Genomic DNA, 26476 nt, shown 5'->3' with positions numbered 1-26476 from the left:
GATGTCAGAGAGAAATTTAAAACAAGTGAACAATGTACTCATTGCAACTGTTCTAATGTGACAGTGTGAACACTTCCCAGTGATTGCATCCTTTGACAGCTCAGCTCAACGGACCAGCGAATTTGGCATGTTCCTTGGAAACTTTCTGCTGAGTGAATATAAATCATTCATTGGAAGTGAAACAGTATTTGTAAACGGTGGAGTTATAGTTTTAGAAACAAATTAAGTACAGAAAGGAAAGTGTGCCATCATTTTGCTTCAGTAACCTTTGTTTCATTTTAAATTTGCAGAGGCCAGCAGCAATTGGTGTTAGCTTTACTGTCTGCTCTGCAGATATTAGGGCATCCACTTAATTCTATTGAATTATGAACCTGCTAAATGTATCAAACTCAACTCTGGAGTTTAATATTTTTTAATTTATGCATACAGGACAGATGCTGGATACATCTTTCAATGTCAAAGTAGCTTTAAAATGTGAGATATTTCTATCAATCTATATAAACGTTTCAGAATGATTGGATATTGTTTGGTAAGTGCATGAATATTAAGCTATGTCCTTTTGTTTATGTGTATAGTATCTCAACACTTATCTCACTGTTCAATTAAGATTATGTGCTTGATGTATACTTGTCTTTGGTTCCAAGTAGAGACCTCACTATCCCCATTCAAATGGATGTGATCAGGTAATAATTCTCTACCTCAAGACAGCACCACTGTAGTCATTGCGGTTGACCTTATACACACATGTTGTCAACTATCCTCAGCTCCTTCATTTTTCTGGAGGAAATACTTCTGAAAAAGGCTCTCAACCCAAAATAAATTCATGTCTTGTCAGTGGAGCATCATTGCATTTGGGCTTCAAAGACTATTCCATTGAAGTCAATGGAACAACATTTCAGAGGCTGAACAAAAGATACCACTGGAACAATCGGTTGTGTCTGACTGGTGATGGATTATTCGGTATCTCTTTTTAATTAAGACTATCTGCAGTTTTGTGATAAGTCTCATTTAATTTGTTTTATAGAAATTGCTAGGTATGAATTTATAGGCATTGTCCTCTAACAGTTTACCAAGTGGATGTTAATCAAATGCTCATCCCATTGTAAATCCTAAGGTAGACACAAAAAGCAGGAGTAACTCAGCGGGACAGGCAATATCTCTGGAGAGAAGGAATGGGTGACATTTTGGGTTGAGACCCTTCTTCAGACTTAAGGGTAAGGGAAACGAGAGATATAGAACATATGAATGAAAGATATGCAAAAAAGTAACAATAATATAGGAAATTGTTAGCTGTTTGTTTGGTGAAAACGAGAAGCTGGTGCGAGTTGAGTGGGGGAAGGATAGAGAGAGAGGGAATGCCGGGGTTATTTGAAGTTAGAGAAATCAAAATTCATACCGCTGGACTATAAGCTGCCCAAGCGAAATATAAATCCTGCTCTACTTACAACGTATTAATTAGTTATTTTTTTACTCCACTACTGGTTAAATTGATTGATTAAAATGCCACGAGGCTGAATACATTTAAAAATAATACTGAATAATCCCTTCAGCTACAAAAAACAAGTAATCTAAATGCCACCAAGGACCTACCTCAGTAAATAAACAATGAAACCTCTTCCATTGACCAAACAGGTAAACAAAGCATGGAAACACACAATCACAGAAACACCAAGAATAAGTAATAAAAATGGACTGACCTAACCCACCTGAGCTTGGCTCACATTCATCAATGTCCTCATCATCGCTAGGACATTCAGCAGATGCAACCAACAGATCATCTGTGCTCTGTGGGGGAAAATAAAAACATTTAGAATATATTCCAAATAAAAATACACGTGTTTAAAATATTGCAATATAACATCTGAGAATATATTCCATATCCGAGGAAGGCTGTGCTGGCTCTGGAGAGGGTCCAGAGGAGGGTTACAAGAATAATTCCAGGAATGAGTGGGTTAGCATATGATAAGCATTTGACAGCACTGGGCCTGTACTCACTGGAGTTTAGAAGGTTGATATTTACAGAATAATGAAAGGCATAGATAGAGTGGATGTGGAAAGGATGTTTCCACTGGTGGGAGAGTCAAGGACCAGAGGTCATTGCCTCAGAATTAAAGGGCGCTCTTTTGAAAAGGCAGTGAGGATAGTTAATCTGTGGAACTCATTGCCACAGAGGACTGTGGAGGCCAAGTCAGTGGAAATTTTTAAGGCAGAGATAGACAAATTCTTGAATAGAATGGGTGTCAAGGGTTATGGGGAGAAGGCAGGAAAATGGGATTAGATCAGCCATGAATGAATGGCGGAGTGGCTCAATGGGCCGAATGGCCTAATTCTACTCCTTTAATGTGAACTTGTGAAAAACAAAAGACAGTCAATGTTTTAAGAACTGTTCAATTATATGTATTATGATTAATAGTTAAATGTCATTACCTCAATGATATACTTAAACAAACATTTTCTTCAAATTATATGCACAGTACATTTCTGTTTAATTGACAAGTGGTTTTATAGTTGTTTGGAATGTTCCAAAAATGGCAGTGCAGCAAACCATTGTCTATTTTGATTTCTCAAATGACAGATGTGAACAAGAATTTAGACAAATTATTATTAAAAATCCAAAAAGTTTAAAACTGCAGGCCAGCTAGAGATTAAAATACAGAATGTATGTTTTGATCTCAAATAAAAGGGCTACACCAGATTTACATTTGGAAACTGAACACTTACAAACTTTTTCAAAGAGCACTTTGTCACAAAGAATGCGAGATTGTGTTAATTAAAAACAAACTGGAAGTGACTTGGTAATTAGGAACAATGTTACCTGTACATTGCTCACCTAAAATGCCCACCGAGATATCATTAGCTGTGCATTTTAAAAGACACCTCAAGCAATTTTGCATTTTTTACACGTTAAGTAAACACTAACAGTACATGGCTTTCATCCAAATTTTATATCTAATATGCAAAACATGCACACATTATTGATGAACACCATCTTCACACATTACTACTGTAAAATTAACTTTTTCTTAAATATTGATTTGTACTCAAGGGTATATGGGACACGTACATATTGCCCTGAAACAGAAAAACAACTTAATTCATACAGCTATTTTAAGAAGTGCAAGTCATTCTATGTTATCAGATGAAATATAGTCATACAGGGTGGAACCAGGCCTTTCAGCTCAATTTGCCAACACCAACCAATGTCTCATATACATTAGGCCCCTGTCCCTCTAAACCTGTCCTATCCATGTAACTATCTAATTGTTTCTTAAACTTTGCAAAAGTCTCTGCCTGAATTATCTCATCTACAGCTTGTTCCATACACCACCCTTTGTGCAAAAAGGTTACCCCTCAGATTCCTTATATGTCATATATAACTGCCACATGACCACCCAACTTCTATACCTTGATATTTTATTCATTAATAGGTATCAAATATTGACTATTTTGTTATCGTAGGGAACAAGCTCACTACCTTGGGAAAGTTATTGATAGATGATTTTAAAGAAAGTAAATGGAAGGGCAGGAGTTTTAATTTATATGTTGAGCAAATTGTCTTCATTATTACATCTATGCCCACAGCATGTAGATATAATCATGAAGAAGGCATGCCAACGCCTGTGCTTTCTGAAAAAATCAAATGGATTTGACATGTCACTGAATACTCAATCAAACTTGTAGAGCTAGACTGCACTTAGAAGCACAGTACAAAGTATCCTGACCAGTTGCATCATGATCTGCTATGGCAATTCTAACACATAGGAATGCAAGAAGCTGCAGAGAGAATGGTGGGCTCAGCTCGGTTTATCTTATGCTCCAACCACCATCAAAAACATCTACATGAGCTGCTGCTTCAAGAAGATGGCAGCTATCATCAAGGATCTTCACCATCAAGGCATGCCTTCTTCCTGCTGCTATCGTTGAGTAGTAGGTATGGAAGTCTGAAGTCCCACACCATCAGATTCAGCTAATTTCCTACAACTGTCAGGTTCTTGAACTGACCTGCATAACCATAATCCTACCAAATCACGAGAGACCACCTCTTGCACCATCATGGACAGTGATATTTGCACAGTCTTTTTGTAGAATTTGTGTGAAAGTTATGTCATCTATGTATAATTCTATTTTTTGTGTGTGTTGTCTGAGTCTATACACCCATGATGCTGCTGCAAGTAAGATTTGCGAGTATCTCACCACGCTTGTGCCATTGCCAATAAACTCGACGATCTCTGACTCGCCCCACAATAATTCATTACCCAAGTTACCCAAGACTTCATTTTATTAGTTAGCCACTTATTGGCATCCGAAGCTGCACCTTTCTTGAATTTCATTATCTGAAATTTCGCTGGCATCTTTTATCTATCACTATGGTCTGCTTACCTCTCAACCCCATCTTCATCACTTTCAACTACTTGAATTCCAGCTCTACCATGGGTTTATTGTAGCCCTCTTTCTATATCCTCATCCAACCTTTCATCCCTAACTTGGCCATTCAGTTCTTCATTTCTGACCTCCCATCTTCATTGCTACTAATTACTATGCTCAGTTGCCTCTTTCCTACTAAAATACATTTTCCTCACTAGTTTTCCATTTAAGTCCCTTTTTCTATTTTTAGCGTTAAGATTCAAAACATCATCAACAAGCTTCAGACGTGCACAGTATTTTAAAATCGAAAAGTGCAAAATATTACAGTGTGATTTTTAATCAGAGCTCACAATTAGGTTTTATTTTGGTGTTAACACCTCATTCATAGCTACATTACAGTAATATCAATCATCTGGACCACCATCAGTGCAGGTTACTCTACTTGTCTCTCTGCTGTGACGTGCCTATAGGGGTACACATCTGTGATAATGGGATAGATCTGTCTTCAAATGCAATATCAACTTCCATTTTGAGAGTGCCTTTTTACTTCAACCCAAACCCAAACAACCATTTGCAGGCAGTGCTTTTTTACCTCTAACCAAACCATATTTTCATTTTCAAACCAAATTAAGGGTACTCACAGTGCTGTAGACATTTGTCAGTGTCATTCAAAGCTCTGATTGAGGCACACCACTTGCAGAGACTGATTGAGGCACACCACTTGCAGAGACTGATTGAGGCACACCACTTCCTGGTTTTATAGTCCCTCCCCCTCTCTCCAGCAGGGGCAGCAGAGAGAATGGGGAATGTTGTAAAAACATTAATATGTCTGTCAATTTTCATCGACGGGAAAAATCCTCGGCACACATGCGGCGGAGGGGGGCTCTGAGCGAGGTGGCCAAAAATGATGGCCGTAGGTGGCGGCGTACTCTCGGAAACCGCAGCACAGAAAGCCAAAACCGGTCAAGAACAGAGTTTTAGTAATATAGATAAAGGGGCTTGGATTGAATTCTGTACAATTCAATTTTATTGAATTATGTACAATTGCTTTCATACTTACAATGCCTATAATCCTTTCACCAGAAATCATTAACGGCTTTAAATACAGAATTACAGTGTGCTCCATAGGCTACCTGACCTGCTGGGTTACTCCAGCACTTTGTGTCATTTTGTGTATTAACCAGCAGCATCTGCTGTTCTTGGTTTCTTCAAATTGAAGGAAAAGCATTATGCCTAAATCAAATATTTCTGCCGGGTACATGCCCCCAAGTTTTGCTGGAAGATAAATATCAGTACACTAACTCTTTCTGTGGCCTTGGAATAGAAATGGAAAGTGATAAAGGTTAAACAAACAATTATTGGTGTAAAGGGATTAATTGGGGATCCAAATAACATTGGCAACAAGTAGCAAGGGGGATGCAGTGGAAGAAGTGGGAAGGTGAGAGTGAACACAAAGATATATTTTTAAAGCAAGCCATGCCAGGTGGATGACTGGTATTTTGGGCACACCTGAGACAATGGACTAGATAGGTCTTATCTCCATTAAGTAACACAAACAAAATTTTGATTGACTTATAACATATGTATGAATCTTGGAGGTACAACTGAATGTCGAGCATTAAAACATGTTAGTATCGGCCTCTATGCATATGGGGAACCCAGAAAATCTTTTGAGATTTGCATACAAAAGCCCTGGTTGTATTCAACAATTGGATTTTAGATTAAATTCTTGAATGAAGCACACTAAAAATAGAATGATACCTAAAATCTTACAGCCCGTAGTCCTTGACTGTTGTAACTGGCTGACAAGACCTCTTGCTTTGTGAATGGATCTGGATTAGTCACCCTGTCCTTTGTCCCTGTGCTTGTCGGACCTGACTGCAAATGACATATCCATTTACCTGTACAATTCCTTCTGAAAGGATTGTATCAGGTAACTCCATCTTTGCAAGGCCCATGGTGAATACACTCAATTCGCTTTTGATTGAAAATGATGTCCATAAATCTTTCATGTAAAATGTATCAACTACAACTGCTAGAAAAACATCCTCAGCTATTTGTCTGTTCATCAGAGCTGTCTCACATTTATCTAATTCCCTTGCTAAAACTGTGGGAAATAACCAACTTTATGGACAAACAAAGGTACTTCATTTATTAAAGATCCCACGTCTTGGTTTTGAAACAAAGAGCTTGTCAGCTGTTTCCTTCCTCATTCTTAATTCTAAATGCTTTATTCCTCACATTTACTGAACTTGTGATATAAAAACTTTGATATAAGCTTGACAGTGAGGGAACTTCGCAGGATTCACATTTCTTTGCATTTGTAGGAGATACATGTGAAAGAGAAACTGTTCTTTGATTGTTGCTGCTCATTGCTTGACAAAATATTAGCCACCAGTTGTACTCACTGTCACAGTAGAATGCATAGAGATTGTACATTTGTTGTGTAGGAAGGAACTGCAGATGCCGGCTTACATCAAAGATAGTCACAAAATGCTGGAATAACTCAACAGGTCAGGCAGCATCTCTGGAGAAAAGAAATAGGCGACTTTTGGGCTGAGACCCTTCTTCAGACTTGGTCAGACTTCAATCTGAAGAAGGGTCTCGACCCGAAACGTCACTTATTCCTTTTCTCCATTGATGCTACCTGACCTGTTGAGATAATCCAACATTTCGTGTCTATCTTCATTATACATTTGATGACAGGTACGTTTTGTGCTACTGTTTGAGGGTTCCATGTTCAGTTGCTATGCCCTAACTATTGTATTCCCTCAATATTCCCTGTATTTCTTCCTCCTCCTATAAGATGCTCCTTAAAAATAATTTAATGCCCCTGTCCCACTTTGGAAACTTGAACGGAAACCTCTGGAGACTTTGCGCCCCACCCAAGGTGACCGTGCGGTTCCCGGAGGTTTTTGTCAGTCTCCCTACCTGCTTCCACTACCTGCAACCTCCAGCCACCACCTGCAACCTCCGGGAACCACACGGAGACCTTGGGTGGGGCGCAAAGTCTCCAGAGGTTTCCATTCAGGTTTCCTAAGTGGGACAGGGGCATTAGTCTATTGGTCTCAATGTGATGTTCAGTAGATGTCATGTTGTTTGGGCATTGTGACTGGAACTTGATCTAGATACATGTGCCAGTGCTTCATTATGAAACTACTTATTTTTAATAAAAACTATTTTTAATGAAAACACAGTATCTACATTGAGAATCAACATTTTAAGCACAGCAAATTGATGGAAAACGTCATCAATAATACCAATATGAAGGAACTCATGGGGCAATATCTTAAAAGTTGTGTCGATTGTCATTCAATATCCACAATCTTTCTTTGTGCTATCTCAAGCCACTGGAAAGATCCCCTTGATTAGGACTGATATCAGATTATTTATTCACTATTAACCTGTTCACTGGTGCTCAGTTGTGGTTCACCAGCATTGCAGGAGTCAGAGTTGTACAGCTCAGAAATGTTAGCACCAGATCTTATTGAAATGCAGGTAACTAGATTATTAAAGGAGATTATTTTTTTAATGAATCGTATAACTGAATGGCACCTTTATCAACAGAAAGCTCATCTATTATAAATGCAGCAAAGTAATAACAGAAAAAACTAAGGAGAAAATCCCATCATCAAAAAGCTGGCAGATGCGAAAAAAAATCAACAAGCTATTCACGAGTAGAAAACATGATCATATTTAATTTTGGAATAGATTAACTGACCAATTTTCCAGCCAAAACTATGTCATATCAATTTAATTTACTATATATGAAGATGATCAATATGACCAGTTGTTGAAACAGCTGAACCGTGGAATTCAAATATGTCACATAAATCATTTGCAATCTGTTGATTTGCTTTCCCTGGTATTTATCACTTTCCTCACTTTAAAATAACTGCATGGCTATATAGGAAAGGGTTCCATTGTAAATAGTCACCTTGTTGCTGCCTGCAAGCCTAATCACTTCACCACTATTAATAAGCTGTGATACAGGCAGACAATGAGTTAAGAATGCATAAAATCACAACCTTCCTTTATTTCAATGAAAATGTAAGTGAAAATGAGGGAAAGGAGGGCATTATTGTTAATAGAATGATCAATATTTTACAAAATTAATATTTTTCTAGTTTCAAGCTAATTGATGAGTGAGCTGGATCTAAAGATTTAAATAATAGGAGCCTCTGAATTACACAAGCTTCTAATGCCCCTGTCCCACTTAGGAAACCTGAACGGAAACCTCTGGAGACTTTGCGCCCCACCCAAGGTTTCCGTGCGGTTCCCGGAGGTTTTTGTCAGTCTCCCTACCTGCTTCCACTACCTGCAACCTCCGGGAACCGCACGGAAACCTTGGGTGGGGCGCAAAGTCTGCAGAGGTTTCCGTTCAGGTTTCCTAAGTGGGACAGGGGCATTAGACTTCGGACAGTACAGTCTAATGTGGTTCTTCATTGCCATCTGTAAGAAATGTCAGCCCCAGCAGCATCAGCATAAATACAGTATGAATGGAGATCAAGTACAGATTTGGCCAAACTAGGCCAATAATTTGTGTTCATTTTGGTGGGTTTTAACCAGAATAACTGGTGATGGGAAATTTCTAGAGGCTACCTTTATTAAATCAGCGTGATACATTACTAAGTTAGCAATGATCTTATCTTTACAAATCCCCATTATTTCACCCTATCAGAGGAATTCCATTGTTCCACCATCTCCCTCTCTCACTTTCTTCATAACCTAGATGAACTTGCTTTTCTCTGTCTCTGTTCTAATGAAGGGACCCAGACACAACATGTTAGCTGTTTCACTTTCCACAGATGCAGTCTGATCTGCTGACTCTTTTTATTATTATAGCATAAAATAAACTTTAGCCTACATCAGGCCCTTCCTTACATTGAGTTTTCTTTGGTGATGTTGGAAATAATACACCTTTAATTGGAGGCAATAAATGTTTGGACAAGTTTCGGCCGTGAATTGATCTTATATCCAGTCATAGTTTAATGGAAACTGACCAAAATTTCTGCCCAAATATAATTATATAATCAAAAATTCCCTGAATGTTTGACAGACTCTGCTTCATTTCTATCTCAGTGCCTATCTTTGTTCGTTTAAATAGAAATAGAAAATAGGTGCAGGAGGAGGCAATTTGGCCCTTTGAGCCAGCACCACCATTCATTGTGATCATGGCTGATCAGTAACCCGTGCCTGCCTTCTCCCCATATCCCGTGATTCCGCTAGTCCCTAGAGCTCTATCTAACTATCTTTCAAATTCATCCAGTGAATTGTGACAGAGAATTCCACAAATTCACAACTCTCTGGGTGAAAATGGTTTAACCTTCTTCCTCTCAAATTGCAGATTTGTAGTGTGGAATGGTCAACATTGACTAAAGATCCACATTGATAAAACAAGTGCTGGCGAAACTCAGTGGGTCCAGGCAGCATTTGTGGAGGGAAATGGACATAAAATGTTTTGACTTGGAACCCTTCCTCAGACTGATGGATTCGGGAGGACAAATCTAGAAAAAAGAGGTAGGTGTGGGGCATTTCCCTCCACCAATGCACTTTGCCTACCCATATATATATTTTTATAGCTTTCATCCCCCCTCCTTCATCAGTCCTGACCTGAAGCATAATCTGTCCCTTTCCCTCCAGAGATGCTGCCTGGCCCGTTGAGTTCTCCATCATTTTGTTTTTTGCTCAAGATTCTAGCAGTCTCTTGTCAATCTCTCTTCTCTCTTATTTAGGGAGACCTACTTTACCTCAAGGAAATTTTCAACTGAGAAATAATAATTATCGTTAAATAGATCGAGCAAAGTGGAGACAGTATTTAGTATGGGATGTGAACTAGAAACATAAAAAAATAGGTGCAGGAGTAGGACATTCAGTCCTTCGAGCCAGCACCGCCATTCAATATGATCATGGTTGATCATCTAAAATCATTTTTCCCCATATCCCTTGATTCCTTTAGCCCTAACAGCTAAATCTAACTCTTGAAAATTGCAGCCCCTACCATAGGAATTACTGTGTTAAAATTATATAGATGTCTGCCGTGCCAATGTTCCTAAATCTTCACACTGCTCTTGAATTTCCAAGCATTAAACATTTTATAAGACATTGACAGATTTTAAAAGTGAATGATCATAATCCTTTCACTAAGTTTCAACCTCAACTTTTACCTCCAAAGAAAATTAATGAGCATAAACTTGCACTGTTTTTAAATACAAATCTGTATACATTTAGCTCATCAACAATGAAAATAATTATTTAATTGAACTAACATTCTGCACAATCTTTTATTAGAAAAGAAACCAAATGGGGCACCATTTCCATTTTCAAATTAGGGTACTAATATTTTTACAAAACGTTTTTGACCACATAAAGATAAAGATCACCCAAGAAAATGCAGTTGCAAATAACCCACAACGCTATTTACGGTCGGTCAACTGCAATGTGTATGATAAAAGCATAAAATCTCTATCAACAAAGCAACACATATCTTTTAAAGGCAGACAAGGCTGTAATCATGAAATTTAAAAAAAATATGTGTAGTTGGCTTCGATGATTTGTATTTTTCATGCAATCTCAGACCCATGAAACTATAATGAACCGAATGCAAGGACTACAGCTGTACCACAAATCAACAACACATCTTCTGAGATGACCTGCTAGATATTACTGCCATCATATTTACTACGATTAAACATCACAGCAGTCATTGGCACTGAACAAATAAGGAGACACATAATTCCTTAAATTTAACCACTAGTATTTCAAGACCACTGAAATGAAAACACAATGACATTTGTTATTATTATAAAGTGCTGTTGTAATGTAAATGAAGAACATAGAGGTAAAATGAGACTTGAGTTAATTTAGCTGTGTTCTCTATTTTGATATTTTCTTTGTTTCAATATCTGGCTAATGTAAAAAATATATTTTCTTCTAATCCTGGTTGGTTAACTCAAGAGTACCTTATGATACAACGCGGGCATGTCCCTATAAGCTGATATCAAATGTAAAGTGCATCCCCAGTAAATATCCCAATAACTGCTGAAACAAAATGCTACATAGAACCAGTGAATAAATATAGACTGAAGCAATGTCATTTTCAAGCACTTAGTATGTCAGGAAAGGTTAACATCCTGCCAAGAAATAAAATCGGTCTTTGAATGTCAGGAGGCATCTTCTAGCATAACATGTATAATGTCTTTACGTGCAAGCTTAAGAGTTCTGCATTTGTATGGGAATCTTGAACGCACAGAAATGCCAGCAGTTCTGTATGGAGTTGCTGGCATTTCCCAACAGATTCTGGTTCATAGGATATGGACAGCTTTAACTGAAGGGTCATAGTTTCTTCATTGTGCTGACATGCTCTCTGCAAGCTCAAACTTGAGGAATGACCCATTAGATGAAATATCTGAGTGGGGAACTAGCTTTCATAATTGGGGTTTTACAGGGAACATGACTTCAAAGCTTAGCTCCTTGGCAGATGAAGACAAAGGTGTCAATAGTGGATTGCAGGAGTGCAAATATCTCAATAGGTTTAAGGACAATTGCAAATAAGGTGAAATGACACCACAATTTAAAAAAAAACAAGAATTTAAAAATAGAGGTGCAGCTCAGTTGGGAATCAACAAGCAGCGTGGTAATGATTGAACATAACAATGCAGCTTGGGACACAGGCAGTAGAGTTTTGGAGTACAAGTTCACAGAGAATGGAACATAAAAGGCAATCTAGAAATTCAATGGAAAAATTAATAGGTTACAAAGATATGGATGAGCATTTCACCTATTGACCACTGTGGCTGGAGCAGAAGCAGGTATGGAAGTCTAAATAGACATTCTTTGCAATGGCAGGGATGACATGGTGCAAAGCTTAACATAGTCAAGCATACCACCGATTTTGCACGCAGTCTGGAATGGTTCCATGCTGTTGCCAAGATACAGGAGTAATGTCATTGTGTTTGAGATAATGACAATAACATAGCTCTGATATCAACATTTGTTTGATGGATTATGTTCATGCAGGACAGATATCAGACAATAGAAGAGAGTAGGAAAGTTAGGAAAGATGTATGTGAGGTTATGATCAAGGTCCCTATGGCAAACTGTTTTGATTTACTGCAGTTTACCTACCACAGCAAATGCCATATGCATGGCCCTACACCCATCATTGCAACATCTTTATAACATGGACACAGACATCAGACTTCTATTTATTGACTATAGCTCCATCTTCAAGACATAATAGTCAGCACCACCTCTGCTATGGACTCTTGCCTTCCTGAACCAGAGATAAAAAACAGTGAAGTAGGTGACAAAATATCTACCACAGTAATTCTCAACAAAGGTGCCTCACAAGGATGCATTCACAGCCCATTACTATACTCATGACTGTGCAGCCAAATTCTGCTCTAACTCTATCGACAAGTTTGCCGATGACACCATAGTAGTGGACAGGATCGCGAACAATGACGAGATGGAGTACAGGAAGAAGACAGAAAGCTTAAGACAAGACAGCAACCTCTCTTTTAGGGACAGCAAGAGCTTTAGGTAGCCAGTGCACGTCCCAATCTGCATGAAAGAAGCCAAAGTAGAGATGGCCGACACCTTCAGGTTCCCTGACGTAAATATCACCAACATTTTGTCCTGGACCAACCGCTTTGCTGCTAAAGCCAAGAAAGCAACCAATACCTCTATTTTCTCGGAAGCCTAAAGAAATGTGGCATGTCTCCAACGACTCTTACCAACTTCTACAGATGCACCATAGGAAGCATCCTATTGGGATGCATCACAGCTTGGTTTGGCAACATATCTACCAAAGACTGCAAGAAATTGCAGAGATGTGGATGCAGCCCAGTTCATCACACAGATCACCATCGATTCCATCTATACTTCACGTTGCCTTGGAAAAGCTGCCCACATAATCAAGGGCCCCTTTTCACCCTGGTCATTACCTCTTCTCTCTTCCATTGGGTAGAAGATACAAAGGTTTGAAAGATGTACCAATAGATTTAAAAAAACAACCTCCTCCCCGCAGTTACTAGATGACTGAACAGTCCTCCCATTAGCTTAGTTGTAGTCCCGATCATCCCATCTGTCTTATGGCAGACCTTGGACATTTTCTCTGTAACTGTAACAATAACACTATAATATAACAGTAACACACTGGTAATTTTCTCTTTGCGCTGCCTGGTGTACTTGTGTATGGCTTGATGATACTCATATACAGTATGATTTGACGGTGTAGCACTCAAAGATTCAAAGGTTCATTTATTGTCACATACACCAATTGGTGTAGTGAAATTCAAGTTGCCATTGCAGCACATTAATAAGAATACAACATAACATTATAAATGAATTTACATTAAACATAAAAACATCCCCCCACAATGGTTCCCACTGTGAGGGAAGGTACAAAGTCAAGTCCCCATCCCCTTGTCCACCCATAGTCGGGCCTATTAAGGTCTCTGCAGTCACTGCTACGACGGCCCGATGTTTCAGGCCCTTCTCGCCAGATGATGGGGCTCCGGGCGAACCCTCTCAGCGGCTTGGAATACCTGGAACGGCCGCTTCCTACCGGAGACCGCAGCTTCCGAAGCCAACAGGCCGCGCTGGACGGAGCTCCACCACTGGCGATCTCGGCGAGGTGTTAAAGTTAGCGCCGCCGCCCACGGCTGGCCGCTCGACAGACCGCAGCTCCGCGATGTTCAATCTGCAGACTCAGCATTCCGGAGCTCCAGCACGGCGCCCGGGCAAGGCATCGCCCGCTACGTGATGGCGCTCCAGCGCAGTGCCGCCACCGAAGCCGTGGTTCTGGCCGGTCTCCTCAGGAAAAGCCGCTCCAGACCCGATGCTAGGCCGCCTGGACGGGTCGAAGATGCTGCTCGGAGGAAAGCTGTCCCGACCAGCACTCAAAGAAAGCTTTTCATCATCTCAGTATGCATAACATTAATAAACCAATATCAACGTTCATCTAATTTTGCTGAGAGGAACCATGAAGATGAGAAACAGAGATAAACCAATGATTAGAATATTTGCTGATCAAAACAAAATACTGATTTTAACATCGGGTCTTATTAATACAAATTAATGATGTCAGCTTTCAAGATCAAATGAGCGCTGGTGTTTCTTATGTTATTTTGTATTATTGTTGTTATTCTTATGACATATACAGTCTGGTTATTAATCTGTTGTCTGAATTGAAAATAAGGACACAACACAATCAATTACATTTTTTTAGTTTTACACATTTCAAGAAAACTCTACCTTGGAAATGACCAAGTAGTGAATTAAGGTTGAATATAATTATGAATAATCTGCAATGTGTTGTGAATAGTCTGGTTGCACCATGAGGTAATAGTTTTGATGAAATTCAAAAACCTATTAGTATTCTCTCATGGTTAAAATATTGTATTCAGTGGCAGAAGGCCAAGGTTATTTCAAATAATACAAATCTTCACATTGAGGCATTGAAATCTCATCACAAAGGCCCATTTAATGATTTTAATTAATTTCATTAAATAAAGAAATCCTACAATTTTAGCAGACCAAAAAATTCTGTCTGTCATTTGTATTAAAAAAAATAGAAGAAATAAGATGGTGTATGAGTATATCTAATTAAAATAAATATTATCCTTTTGTTGAGTGCAATGGGCCAAATAAATCATACCTCAACAATTTTATATCGTAAATCAATTCCTCTATTGTGCTTAAAAATTGTTCATTCCACACACCATGTATTTGGAACAGCTCCCACAGACGTGCCCTTAAATTTCTGGCCTTTGGATCCATAGAGTTTTGCCAAGTTTCACGGTGCTATAGCGCAAGTGGTTTGTGAAGTCAAACTGCAAAATAGTTGTTACACTTTGACCTCACAAAATGAAAATCGGTTGTGCTTGTCTTACAGAATTATTTTTTCAGCAGGACATCTGTATATATGGTGCAGCTGTGGAGATTCTGTGATGGAAAAAATTGTACACTTATTTGGAATGAAGATGAAGGACAATCCAAGGTCTGGAATATAATCCCCCCCCCCCCCCCCCCCCCTATAGTGTTTCCTTATTCCTTTTAGCTTGAATTGTCACCAAATCAGACATAGCCTAATCATTTAAATGGAGAAGAAAATGTATAAAGTAGGAAAAATAATCATATAACTGCGAAAAATAAACAGAAGGGATGTTGGAACTGTACATTTATCAATATCTGCAGATAAAGCACATCTAACAATTTGGTTTTGATAATGAATAAGAATAAGGGGTAGGCCATTTAGGACTGAGATGAAGAAAAACGCTTTCACCCAGAGAGTTGTGAGTCTGTGGAATTCACTGCCACAGAAGGCAGTGGAGGCCAATTCACTGGATGTTTTCAAGAGAGAGTTAGATGTAGCTCTTAGGGCTAAGCGAATCAAGGGATATGGGGAAAGAGCTGGAACAGAGTACTGATTTTGGATGATCAGCCATGATCATATTGAATGGCGGTGCTGGCTCGATGGGCCGAATGGCCTACTCCTGCACCTATCTTTTCTATGAATGCCATTGAGTATTTTCTACCAGGATACTGATTATTTTCCTGAAAAACGATTTAAGGTCATCTTAAGAAATAAAGAAAATATTATATGTGATGAATCCAAAGTTGCTGAGAAAAGGAGGGAAAGAATTATAAATGAAGTCTGTGTCAATGGTACTTAACTGGAGCTGGCAAAGAGCTTCAGGTCCCTAGGTATAAAGATCTCCTGCAATTGGTCCTGGTCCAACTGCACTGTCACATGATATGGAAGCATAATAATGGCTCTACTTCCTCAGAAGACTAAGGAAATGCTGCATGTTTCCAAGGACTTACTAATCCAAAGAAAGCTCATCAGTGTTTCTAAAGCAATCATAAAGAAAGCTCATCAACATCTCTACTTCGTTAGATGATTGAGGAGGCTTGGTATGTCCCTGAATACTCCACTGAACCTTTCCATGGGAAAGAGCATCAGGTAACTCAAATGTCCAGGAATGAAGGAGATTTCAAGAAATGATTGACATTGCTGGCCCATCATGGATATTGACCTCCCAACCAGCGAAGGTATCTCCAGAAAGCTAATATCATCAAGCACCCATACCACCTTGTCCATGCTCTCAGCTCACTTCTACCATTGGGAAGAAAGGACAGGAACTTGTAAACCATGAGCTTCAGAATCACTTCTTCCTAACAACCATCAGACTTGTGAACATACTACACAATGATAACCACAGCCCTACTATGCTACTATGTTTTTAGTTACTCTACATACTTTGGTTTTGCACCACTATGCACTGGTTAACCTAGTATTACAGATTATTAATTTATTATATAATATGTTATTGTATATTTATCTGTATGCTATTGCATCATCTGTTAAGCTGCAGCAAGTAACAATTAAATTATTCTGTTGCCGGTATGTATGACAATCAAACATTCATGACTCTTGACAATATCTACAGATGCACTGCAGAAAACATTCTGGACGGATGGATTAGAACCTGACCTGGCCACTGTTTTGCTCAAGATCACAAAAACTTGCAGAGCTACGAATGCACCCCAGTTCATCTCCCAAACCAGCCTCCCTCCCATCAACTCCATTTACATTTCACTCTGCCTCGTGAAAGCAGCCAACACAATCAAGGACCAGTCACACCTCAGGCATTCTCTCTTCTCCATACTATCATTAGGTAAATGGTGCAAAGGCTTGAAAGTATGTAGCACCAGCTTCAAGAACAGCTCCTTCCCCACTGCTATTGAACAATTGAATGTTCATCTCATAAGCCACCGATAAATTCCCGATCTCCCAATCTACCACATTGCAGACCTTGCACATTTTTCTGCACTTTCCCTGTAGTTGTAACACTATATTTGCACTCTGTATCCTTACTCTTTTTGCATGACCTGTTGAACTCATATACGGCATGATTTGCCGAAACTGTATGTAAAACAACGTTTTTTTTCACTGTACATATGACAATAATAAACGTAAAATGTTGGAGTAACTCAACGAGACAGGCAGCATCTCTGGAGAGAAGGAATGGGTGACGTTTCGGGTCGAGACCCTTCTTCAGACTGGTTAGGGATAAGGGAAATGAGAAATGCAGACAGTGATGTGGAGAGATAAAAAACAATGAATGAAATATATGCCAAAAAGCAATGATGATAAAGGAAACAGGCCATTGTAAGCTGTTTGTAGGGTGAAAATGAGAAGCTAGTGCAACTTAGGTGGTGGAGGAATGGAGAGAGAGGGAATGACGGGGCTACCTGAAGTGAGAGAACCAATACCACGACCAATAGAAGTCCTGGCCGTAATCTTGCAAACATTAACAGATTCAAAAGTGGTGCCTGAGAATAGAATAGTGGAAAGCACAAATTAATAGTTTACGAAAGGCATGGGGATAAACCTCAGCAGTAGGAAAAGTTTTGGAAACATTAAACAGGGACAAGTAGTCATTTGGACAAGGTTGAATTATTAGAGAAAACCAGCATGATCTAATAAACCCAAATTATGTCTGCCTAACTTGACAGTTTTCTTATGAAGTAACAGAGATGTTTGACAAGGGCAATGCAATTGGTGTGATGTTAATGGATTTGAAAGGCATTTGATAAAGTGCCACATAATGGGCTTGTCATCAAGATTGAAGCCCGTCAGATAAAAGGGATTGAGAAAATTGGCCAAATGTCAAGAAATAGTGCAGCAGGGGTGAAAAGTTGTTCTTCAGAGTAAACATAAATGTTCAGTAGAGCTCTCCACAGACATTGATTGTTGTTCTTAAGGTACATTAATGATTTGAACTTGGGTGTTAGGAGCACAATTTTCAAATTTACAGATGACATAAAATTTGGAGGAGTTCTGCACCATAGGTATTATAATAATAGATTTCAAAAGAATATAATTTGCTTGATGAAATGGACAGAGAGATGGGAAGTGAAATTTAATGCTAATAAGCATTACGTTTCCATGCTGTATCCAAACTAAACTAAAACGTGCAAAGAGATGCCTTTGTAAGGCTGAATGAGAAGAGCAATATAAACTAGAATGCATGATACTAAATCGGGAACAAGGAGCAAAAGGTGACAGTGGTATATGTGCACAGAGCCAGTGGCACTGAAAGTAGCTGTACAGAGCACTGGACATAACTAGAGGAAGAGATTAGAAGAACAAGGAGGTAATGATGAGCCTTCATTTCACAATGGCTCACATACAATTGATGTTTTATTTGTATAGTTGGGAGCCAAGTTTTAAGAAAAATGTTAGTTTTTTAGGAAGGATGCCAAAAATATTTACTAAAATGATTCCAAGTTTATGGAACACTAGCCATGGAAAGACTGGGGAAGCTGCAGTGATCTCCTTTGAAGAGAGAATGATGCGAGGGGATCTGACAGAGGTATTTATACCATGAAGATGCATAGTTGTTAGAGGGAATTTGTCCTAATTTGTGACAGTTTTGAGAATAGGAGACACAAAATGAAAATAATTGCTGAAGGAATCAAAAGTAAAATGAGTAACACCTTTTTGACAATGTCAGGTCTGGACTACACACCAGTGGTAGGCAAGGAGTCAGAATTAATTCATACCTTCAAATGAGAGTTGGATAAATATCTGAACTTCAGTTCAGTTCAGCTCAGTTTAGTTTATTGTCACATGTACAGGTACAGTGCAAAGCTTTTGTTGCGTGCTAGCCAGTCACCAGAAAGATTGTTGCATGCTAACCAGTCACCATGGTTATAATCGATCCATTTACAGTATAGATACATGATAAGGGAATAACGCTCAGTGCAAGGTAAAGCCAGCGAAGTCTGATCCACGATAGTCTGAGTGAGCGTCACCAAAGAGGTAGTTAATAAATTGCAGATCATTTTCAGTTATATGGGATAAGGACGAGTGAATGAGACGGACATAATATCTCTTACATAGAGCCTATACCCAATACCCAATGGATAGAGTAGCCTCCTTCCATGTAGTAATGATTCTATGATTCTATCAGAAAACAATATTTTAAATTTCTGTGTCCAAAGTGCTCTCTGTGTCCACTGTGCATTGCACAGTGTTCCATATTACTAACACTGTTAAACAAAATAGCATGTCATGATTCGATATATATAATTCATAGATTTTTTTTAAATAGTTCCAGTAAAGATTTCACGGTGGCAAGAAAATGGTGATCATGTCTCTCGGTATTTTGAAACTGGTTACCGTGATTTACCTTGCAATTAAGGATTCTTAATAAACATTTTCATACAATGATTGTAAATTTTTCATTTATGAAAATACATGATAGAATGTTGAAAACTATATTGAAATACACTATTCTATGAACCGCATGTGATGACAAATGATTTTCTTGCCCCTCTGAGTAAAACAAAAAAAAATGTTAAACAAACACCTTTTCATTATATCAGTAATTTTTAAGGCAATCTTTCTTTAGGTCAGCCCTGCTGATGATGGACTTTTGAATTTGGGCAAATAATTAGTATTTTACTCCAATTGTAACACAATACAGCATGCTATTTCTATACAATGAAATAACTCAAGTTGTTCCATCACTGGCTCTGTAAAAGATAGGGTGACAGACCCACAGAGAGTGGAAAGAATGTGGCCATGATTGGTCAATTTAGCGGCTCGCACTAGAGTGCACAATTTTGATTCTCATCTCCTTAATTGCTTCGGTCTTGGATTTCAAACCTAACAATAGTCCATTTTAGAATACATTTTAATGTTCCTGACAAGAGCAGAATTGGAGAAAGTGTCTATTGTATTCAAAAGCAATAAAGCCCTGGACATTCACTCCTGGAAGGCCAGAGGGTGGCTAATGTTCCATTATTCCAATGCTCTGCACACATTACCTTTCATGAATGTATTGTCAACAGGGTAGGAAAATTACACCAACGGTGAAAAGCAAGTATGAATCCATTTTTAGTATCCTAAAAACAAGTAGAATTTCCACCTTAAATTTAATTTATTTTTAATATTATTAACTATTAATATTATTACAATATTGTGTTGCACCAAATTATACCAAAATGAATCAAATTTCTTAATGAAATAAATTGCATTGGATTGCAAAGAGAGACAAAAAAAAATCTCATTCGATGCCGTAAATCTACTAAATATCTGTCTGACATTATTGAGATTTGTTTTACTTGAATCTATTAAGAATGAAAAATTTAATGTAGCTGTATAAATATTTAAAGAATGACTGTTGTCTCTTTGAAAGTAGATATTAATACATTGTCAGGATACTCATAAGGCACAGAAATGTAGTGCACACAAAAAAATCATGTTAATAGAGCAGCGATATAGCCACATTGCTTCCTTTAAAACATCATGCACCAATGAAAATGAAAACACTTTTTTGACTATTTTACTGGATTTCCTCACATCCATTTAATTTTAGTGTAGACATGTATAATATGCTTTTGTCAAGTCATTAAGGTGAATACATTAAAGCAAGGAAACAAGCAAACCTTGTCATACCAGATTATATCTTGCACCATCATATCATTTGCTATGTTATCCACAATGTTATTTTCTATCATAACTAATGAATGACATAAGGAGGTTTTAGTTTTATCTATTTAATTTTACACCTCAACTTCTGTAGGCACCAAGTGACAACTGCATGGATTTTGTCGCCTGTTCAATACTTGGTATGGGAGTACGGCATTCTTGCTGTCTGCCAACAGGAATGTCAGTGCAAAGTTTATTCTCAACCACTTCCAGTAGCTGAATCACGTGGACATTGTTTATCAAGAGGCATATAATACACATAAATATCATTGATATCTCTGCAAACTCTTCCCAGTCCATTATCTGTATATATGCAAACCTACATCAGTGCTTTTTCCCCAAACTAACAACCCCAACACTGTATTTGTCTCCAGAAAGGACATCACATCATTTACCTGCCCAAAACTAGAAACAGAAAGAGGTACTCTACTCTGAGTTTCTTCATGCAAAAAGTCATGTTATTTGAAAAATAAAGCACTTCACTGACTCATGGGAATCTCTGCCACGTGACCAATCCAAATGGAGAAGGAACATTTGGGTGGCAATAAGCCTTTCTTAGGAGCATGCAAAAGCCTGGCATAAAGTGTGCAAGGAGCACACTGCCTCCCAAATTACCCAAACAAGTAGTTCCTGCTCCACTTGTGGGAGAATCTGCAGGTCCCACAGTGACCAAACCATCCAATTGAAACCTACAGATTTTGAGTGGAAGCAAGTCATCTTAACCTGAAATGTCTACTTTATGAGAAAACTTCCATCATGGCAGATATTAGAACAAGGTCTGATCTTTCTTTTCATTAACTTATTGGAATGTGGACATTTATTAACTACGCTCCCCGTGTTTCCATCCAGTTTCCACGCTTCCACGCACTCCATTTATCAACGATTCCACCCTTCCATGCACTCCATGCATCAACGATCCCACCCTTCCATGCATCCGCGATCATCTAGGTTCCAGTACATGCACATTTTACAGTGGACTTGCGATTAGGGGCAGAAGCCTTTACTGTTGCGTTTACATCTCCAGTTTAGTGATACTCTTTAATGGCTGCTCAGCTAACAGTGCACGCCAGTGGTAAATGAACCTGGTAATGTAGCTATTCTTTGCAGTGTTAGGCATTGTTATTGCATTTTTATTAAGAGGAGGTTGGGATGTTTTATTTTATTACTTCTCTGATTGCATCACTGCCATAATAATGACATGTCAATAGTTGACTCGTTTACGGTAGTTAGTAATTTTGAGCATGTACATGAAACATTCTTTTGCACTCCTGTTGCACTGGAAAATCTGAACCATCGATTTTACAACATTTTTCAAATATTTTGTTAATAATTTCTCAGCTAAACACAAACCATGAAAGTAGTTGCAAAATATATTTGATGCCAAAAAGAGCCTTATTTTTTGCATTGCTTGCCAAGATAGGTGATTCATGCTTTCAATTTTATGGAATGAGTGTACATTTTATTACAAAAGGCTTGTAGGATATGAATAATCAAGGATCATCACTTCAGCTTTAAACATGCAGTTACCCTTTGTATAATTCCTCCACTTTGAATCAACAGAAAATGACTGTCTGAATAGCAATTAGATGTGTAGTCATTTTGCAGTTCTTCCAGAAAAACAGCCTTTGTTTAATTAACTAACTAACCATAGAACTGAAAAACTGATCTAACAAATCGCTAAGAATTGGTACTACAATTTATAATGTGTTTTTCATTCACGTCCGCCTATATTTCTGGAACTTGCAAAGTTTTTTAAAATATTGCCAGCTGTAGACAGAATGATAAGGGGTATCATCTATTCTTCGATTTCAGTTTATTTGAAGAAACTACACACTGTAGTTAAGATTGGTAATGTTTATTTTGGTCACTAAATCCAAGTACACAATTCTTTTATGACCCTGTGTGAAAAGTAAGGCTATTGACGCACTAATTGAACTAGCCTGAACATTCTAAGGTCTCTACCAAATTGCTGCTAAGATTGCAGGTACGTGTCTTCTTTTGTGCAGTATAATTGTGCTTTGCAGAAAATGCTTCAAAACTCCTGTGGATTTTCCGAATACCTCACGCAGCTGATAAAATTGGGATCTGGCGAAAAAACATAATCTTTGCTGCAAATGGGATGGGGAAAATTGCGAGCTTGAGCAATCCTCCCTACTGTCACCCAGTTTGTACTGGAACAGTTATGGGCATATAATGTTCAGCTTTTGATCTCAAATTATTTTGTGATGTTTAAAAAAAAATCCCAGCCAATCTTACAGTAATCAGCTTGTTTTATCATTAAATATAAAAATACATCATATCACTTGTGTTTACCAGGCAAGGCTTTTTAACCAAGAATGCAATGTTATTAATAATTTGGTTCTCTTCCGTTGAGGTGCTCTCCAGGGTAATACATAATGTAAAATGTGCATTCTGCTGTAAATGCATTTGGATTTTTCCCTTTGACTTGCACTATAAATGCAATCATATTAATGAGTCTTACATAAAATAAAAATAATTTAATTTAATATGTTTATTTCAGTTTGTTTCACAATATATCAATAATGTCATCATATCTCTATAAATTTGTATTGTATTGTATTGTATTGTATTGTACTGTATTGTATATCTGTTATTTTTTGTAACAAAGGATTCGTGTGCCCTGTAAAATTAAGGGAATGCTTATTAATCGATTGAGGAAAACACAATGCAATGACTGGCATTGTCCGGAGTGGCTGCTTCTATCTCCCCCCCACTTTATCCATTTCTGCCACTCCTTCATATTGCTTACTATTGAAAACAAAACACTCCTGGACCTGTTGTAAACTGTAAATTTGACCTGAATTAATTTCTAAGGCAGCTTCCCACCTTCTACCTTTCTATAAACTTTACCATTTTTCCTTAAGCTAAAGCACTAAATCCGACCATCTCTACCTTCGCCGCCCCATATTGCTCCAAATTAAAGAAATCTTTTATTATGAAAGAATCAAAATTGATTCCGTAATTCACTCCCAATTATCATTTCTGTTCTACAAGCTTTCAAAGACCTGGCAATCAACACAACACAATACAATGCAAGGACCTGTACAAGAGTAGAGACATCTTACTCCAATTATGCAGGGCCATGGTAAGAGGCACCTGGAACATTGGGGATCCGGACAGAGAAAAAATATATATTTTGCAAAAGATACTAAATTGATTGGACTCTCTTCTTAAGATGGCCGACTAGTCTTTGAATATATTGCAGATAGATAGTGCCAGATTTTCAGATGTTAAGATCACTAGGGGATATGGACAATACAGAAGAGAGACGCTAAGGTGTAATTACAGCCATGACCTTTTGCATCGCTAAGCAGATGTGAGGGGCTAAACAGCCTTGTCCTGTTTCTCATTCCTAAAGTGTCTTGGGTATCCTCTAGAACCCTTGATTCACTGTAGACACAAAACCTTCAGCAGGAGAGACCTGTGATCCGGTACATCCTCTGTAGTCATTATTGTTTTCTTCAAAACAATGGTTCAACATATATTTTTGGTTGAGGTGTTTGGCAACCATTGTAATATGTCCTCATCTAGCTCAGTGTCAGCCTCGAACTGATTATGCTTCTCTGAAACAATGTGAGATGTTTACCCATTTAAAAACTGTACGGTGCAGAAAGGAACTGCAGATGCTGATTTAAACCGAAGACGGACACAAAATGCTGGAGTAACTCAGCAGGTCAGACAGCATCTCTGGAGAAAAGGAATAGGTGACATTTCGGGTTGAGACCTGTCTTCAGACTCTAAGCACAGGTTATTGTAGTGAAGGTCATCATTGCCATTGTGACAATAATGATGACCTTTGCATGTTTTTGAAAATTACCAAGATACATGCATACAAATTAGAAGCAGAAGCAGTTGACTCAACCCCTTCAGCCAACTCCACATTCAATAAGACAATGGATTGCCTGACTGTAACCCCAGCTCTGTCTTCCAACATAATTTAGAACAGTATAGCACAAGAACAGACCTTTAACGCACAATATATGTGTCCAGAACCAGGAGTCACAGTCTAAGAATAAGGGGTAGGCCATTTAGGACAGATGAGAAAAACCTTTTCACCCAGAGAGTTGTGAATCTGTGGAATTCTCTGCCACGGAAGGCAGTGGAGGCTAATTTGGCATTATAGAATGTTTACAAGGATGTTTATAGGATGTTTACAAGAGAGAGTTAGATATAGCTCTTTGGGGCTAACAATCACGGAATATGAGGAGAAAACAGGAACGGGGTACTGATTTTGGATGAACAGCCATGATCATATTGCATGGTGGTGGGGGCTTGATGGCCAAATGGGTCTACTCCTGCACCTATTTTCTATGTTTCTACAATGCCAAATTAAACCAATTTGACCCTCCAGAAAGCAATCCAAATTTGTCCAACCACTTCTTCTGGCAAATACCGACTCATCCAGGCAACGTCCTGGTGAACCTCTACTGCACCTTTTCTAAAGCTTTTATTCTTGTCTTTCACTTCTTTGTTAATAATGAATCTCTCTACCGTTGCCTCAACAATATTCAAAGATTTCTGCTATCCTTTGAAGAAAAGGTCCAAAGTCTTAAAACCTTCTGGGAGAAAACAAAAATCACCTCATCTCTGTTTAAAAATAAAGACTCTTTATATTTAAACAATGACCCCTGGTTCTAGATTCTCCCCATGCAACAAAACAACCTTTCAACATTCACACATCCAAGGCCTTTCTGTGTTTCAATTACAGTAAGTCCCTTAAACCCCTGCAAATACAAGCTTAGCTTGCCCAGACTTTCTCATATCATCCGCTCCAGGCATTATTGTATAAAATCTTTCCTGAACTTCTTCCAATGCATTAACAACCTTCCATAAATAAGGAGATCAATATTGTACACAGTATTCCAGATGTGGTCTCACCAGTGTCCTGTATAATTGAAACATAACTGTTCAATTTTAACATAAAATGCTTCCTATCTATTTTTATAGCCGAAATTAACAATTTCACATTTTCTCATACCATGCTCCATTTGCCAGCTTTTTTCCCCACTCACTACCTTGAGTGCCTTCGTCCAAGTCATTGATATAAATTGTAAACAAAATAAGCTCCCAACACCAATCCTTAAGGCATAATACTCTTTGTTCTTACCATCCAGGCAAAAGGTAAATGTATACTTCCCTCTGATTCCTGTCTGCCAGCTAATCTTCTCTACATGCCGATATGTTACCTCTTACTCCACGAGCATTTATTTCCTACAATAACCTTATCACATGCTTTCTGTTAAACTACAGTATGTATATTTCTTCCCTGTTAGCCATAGCACAACTACATTTTCAAAGAACTTTAATGGATCTTTTTTGAATGATTACAATTTAATTCTATCAGTGTGAAGCGTTATACTTTGAGGGGCCAATGGCAGGACCTTTAAGCATGTTGATATACAAAGGGGTCTTGGGATAAATGTCCATAACTTCCTGAAAGTGGCAACACAATTAGATAAGGTGGCAAAGAAAGTGTATTGCTTGCTTGCCTTCATCGTTCGGGCTATTGAGAATAACAGTAGGAAAACATGTCGCAGCTGTATATATGACAATTAAACATTTTTGACCCTTGCGGATGTG

General features: G+C 38.3%; 1 protein-coding gene across 35 annotated transcripts in view; it reads right to left on the bottom strand.

Annotated features, from left to right (window-relative positions):
* nrxn1 (neurexin 1) overlaps window positions 1-26476 on the bottom strand; it is a 1413544-nt gene that overhangs the window by 12330 nt on the left and 1374738 nt on the right. For 34 of the 35 annotated variants that reach the window (XM_033025243.1, XM_033025244.1, XM_033025241.1 and 31 more), the window contains one exon: window positions 1698-1785. In XM_033025243.1, coding sequence (XP_032881134.1) covers window positions 1698-1785 — 88 coding nt within the window. The remainder of the gene's footprint in view (window positions 1-1697; window positions 1786-26476) is intronic. The other variant, XM_033025247.1, reaches the window with a different exon arrangement.

This window comes from Amblyraja radiata, chromosome 8, assembly GCF_010909765.2.
Source record: "Amblyraja radiata isolate CabotCenter1 chromosome 8, sAmbRad1.1.pri, whole genome shotgun sequence".
Taxonomy (NCBI): Eukaryota; Metazoa; Chordata; class Chondrichthyes; order Rajiformes; family Rajidae; genus Amblyraja; species Amblyraja radiata.
The sequence above is the reverse complement of the archived record's forward strand: the minus strand, read 5'-3'. Positions and strand labels throughout refer to the sequence as shown.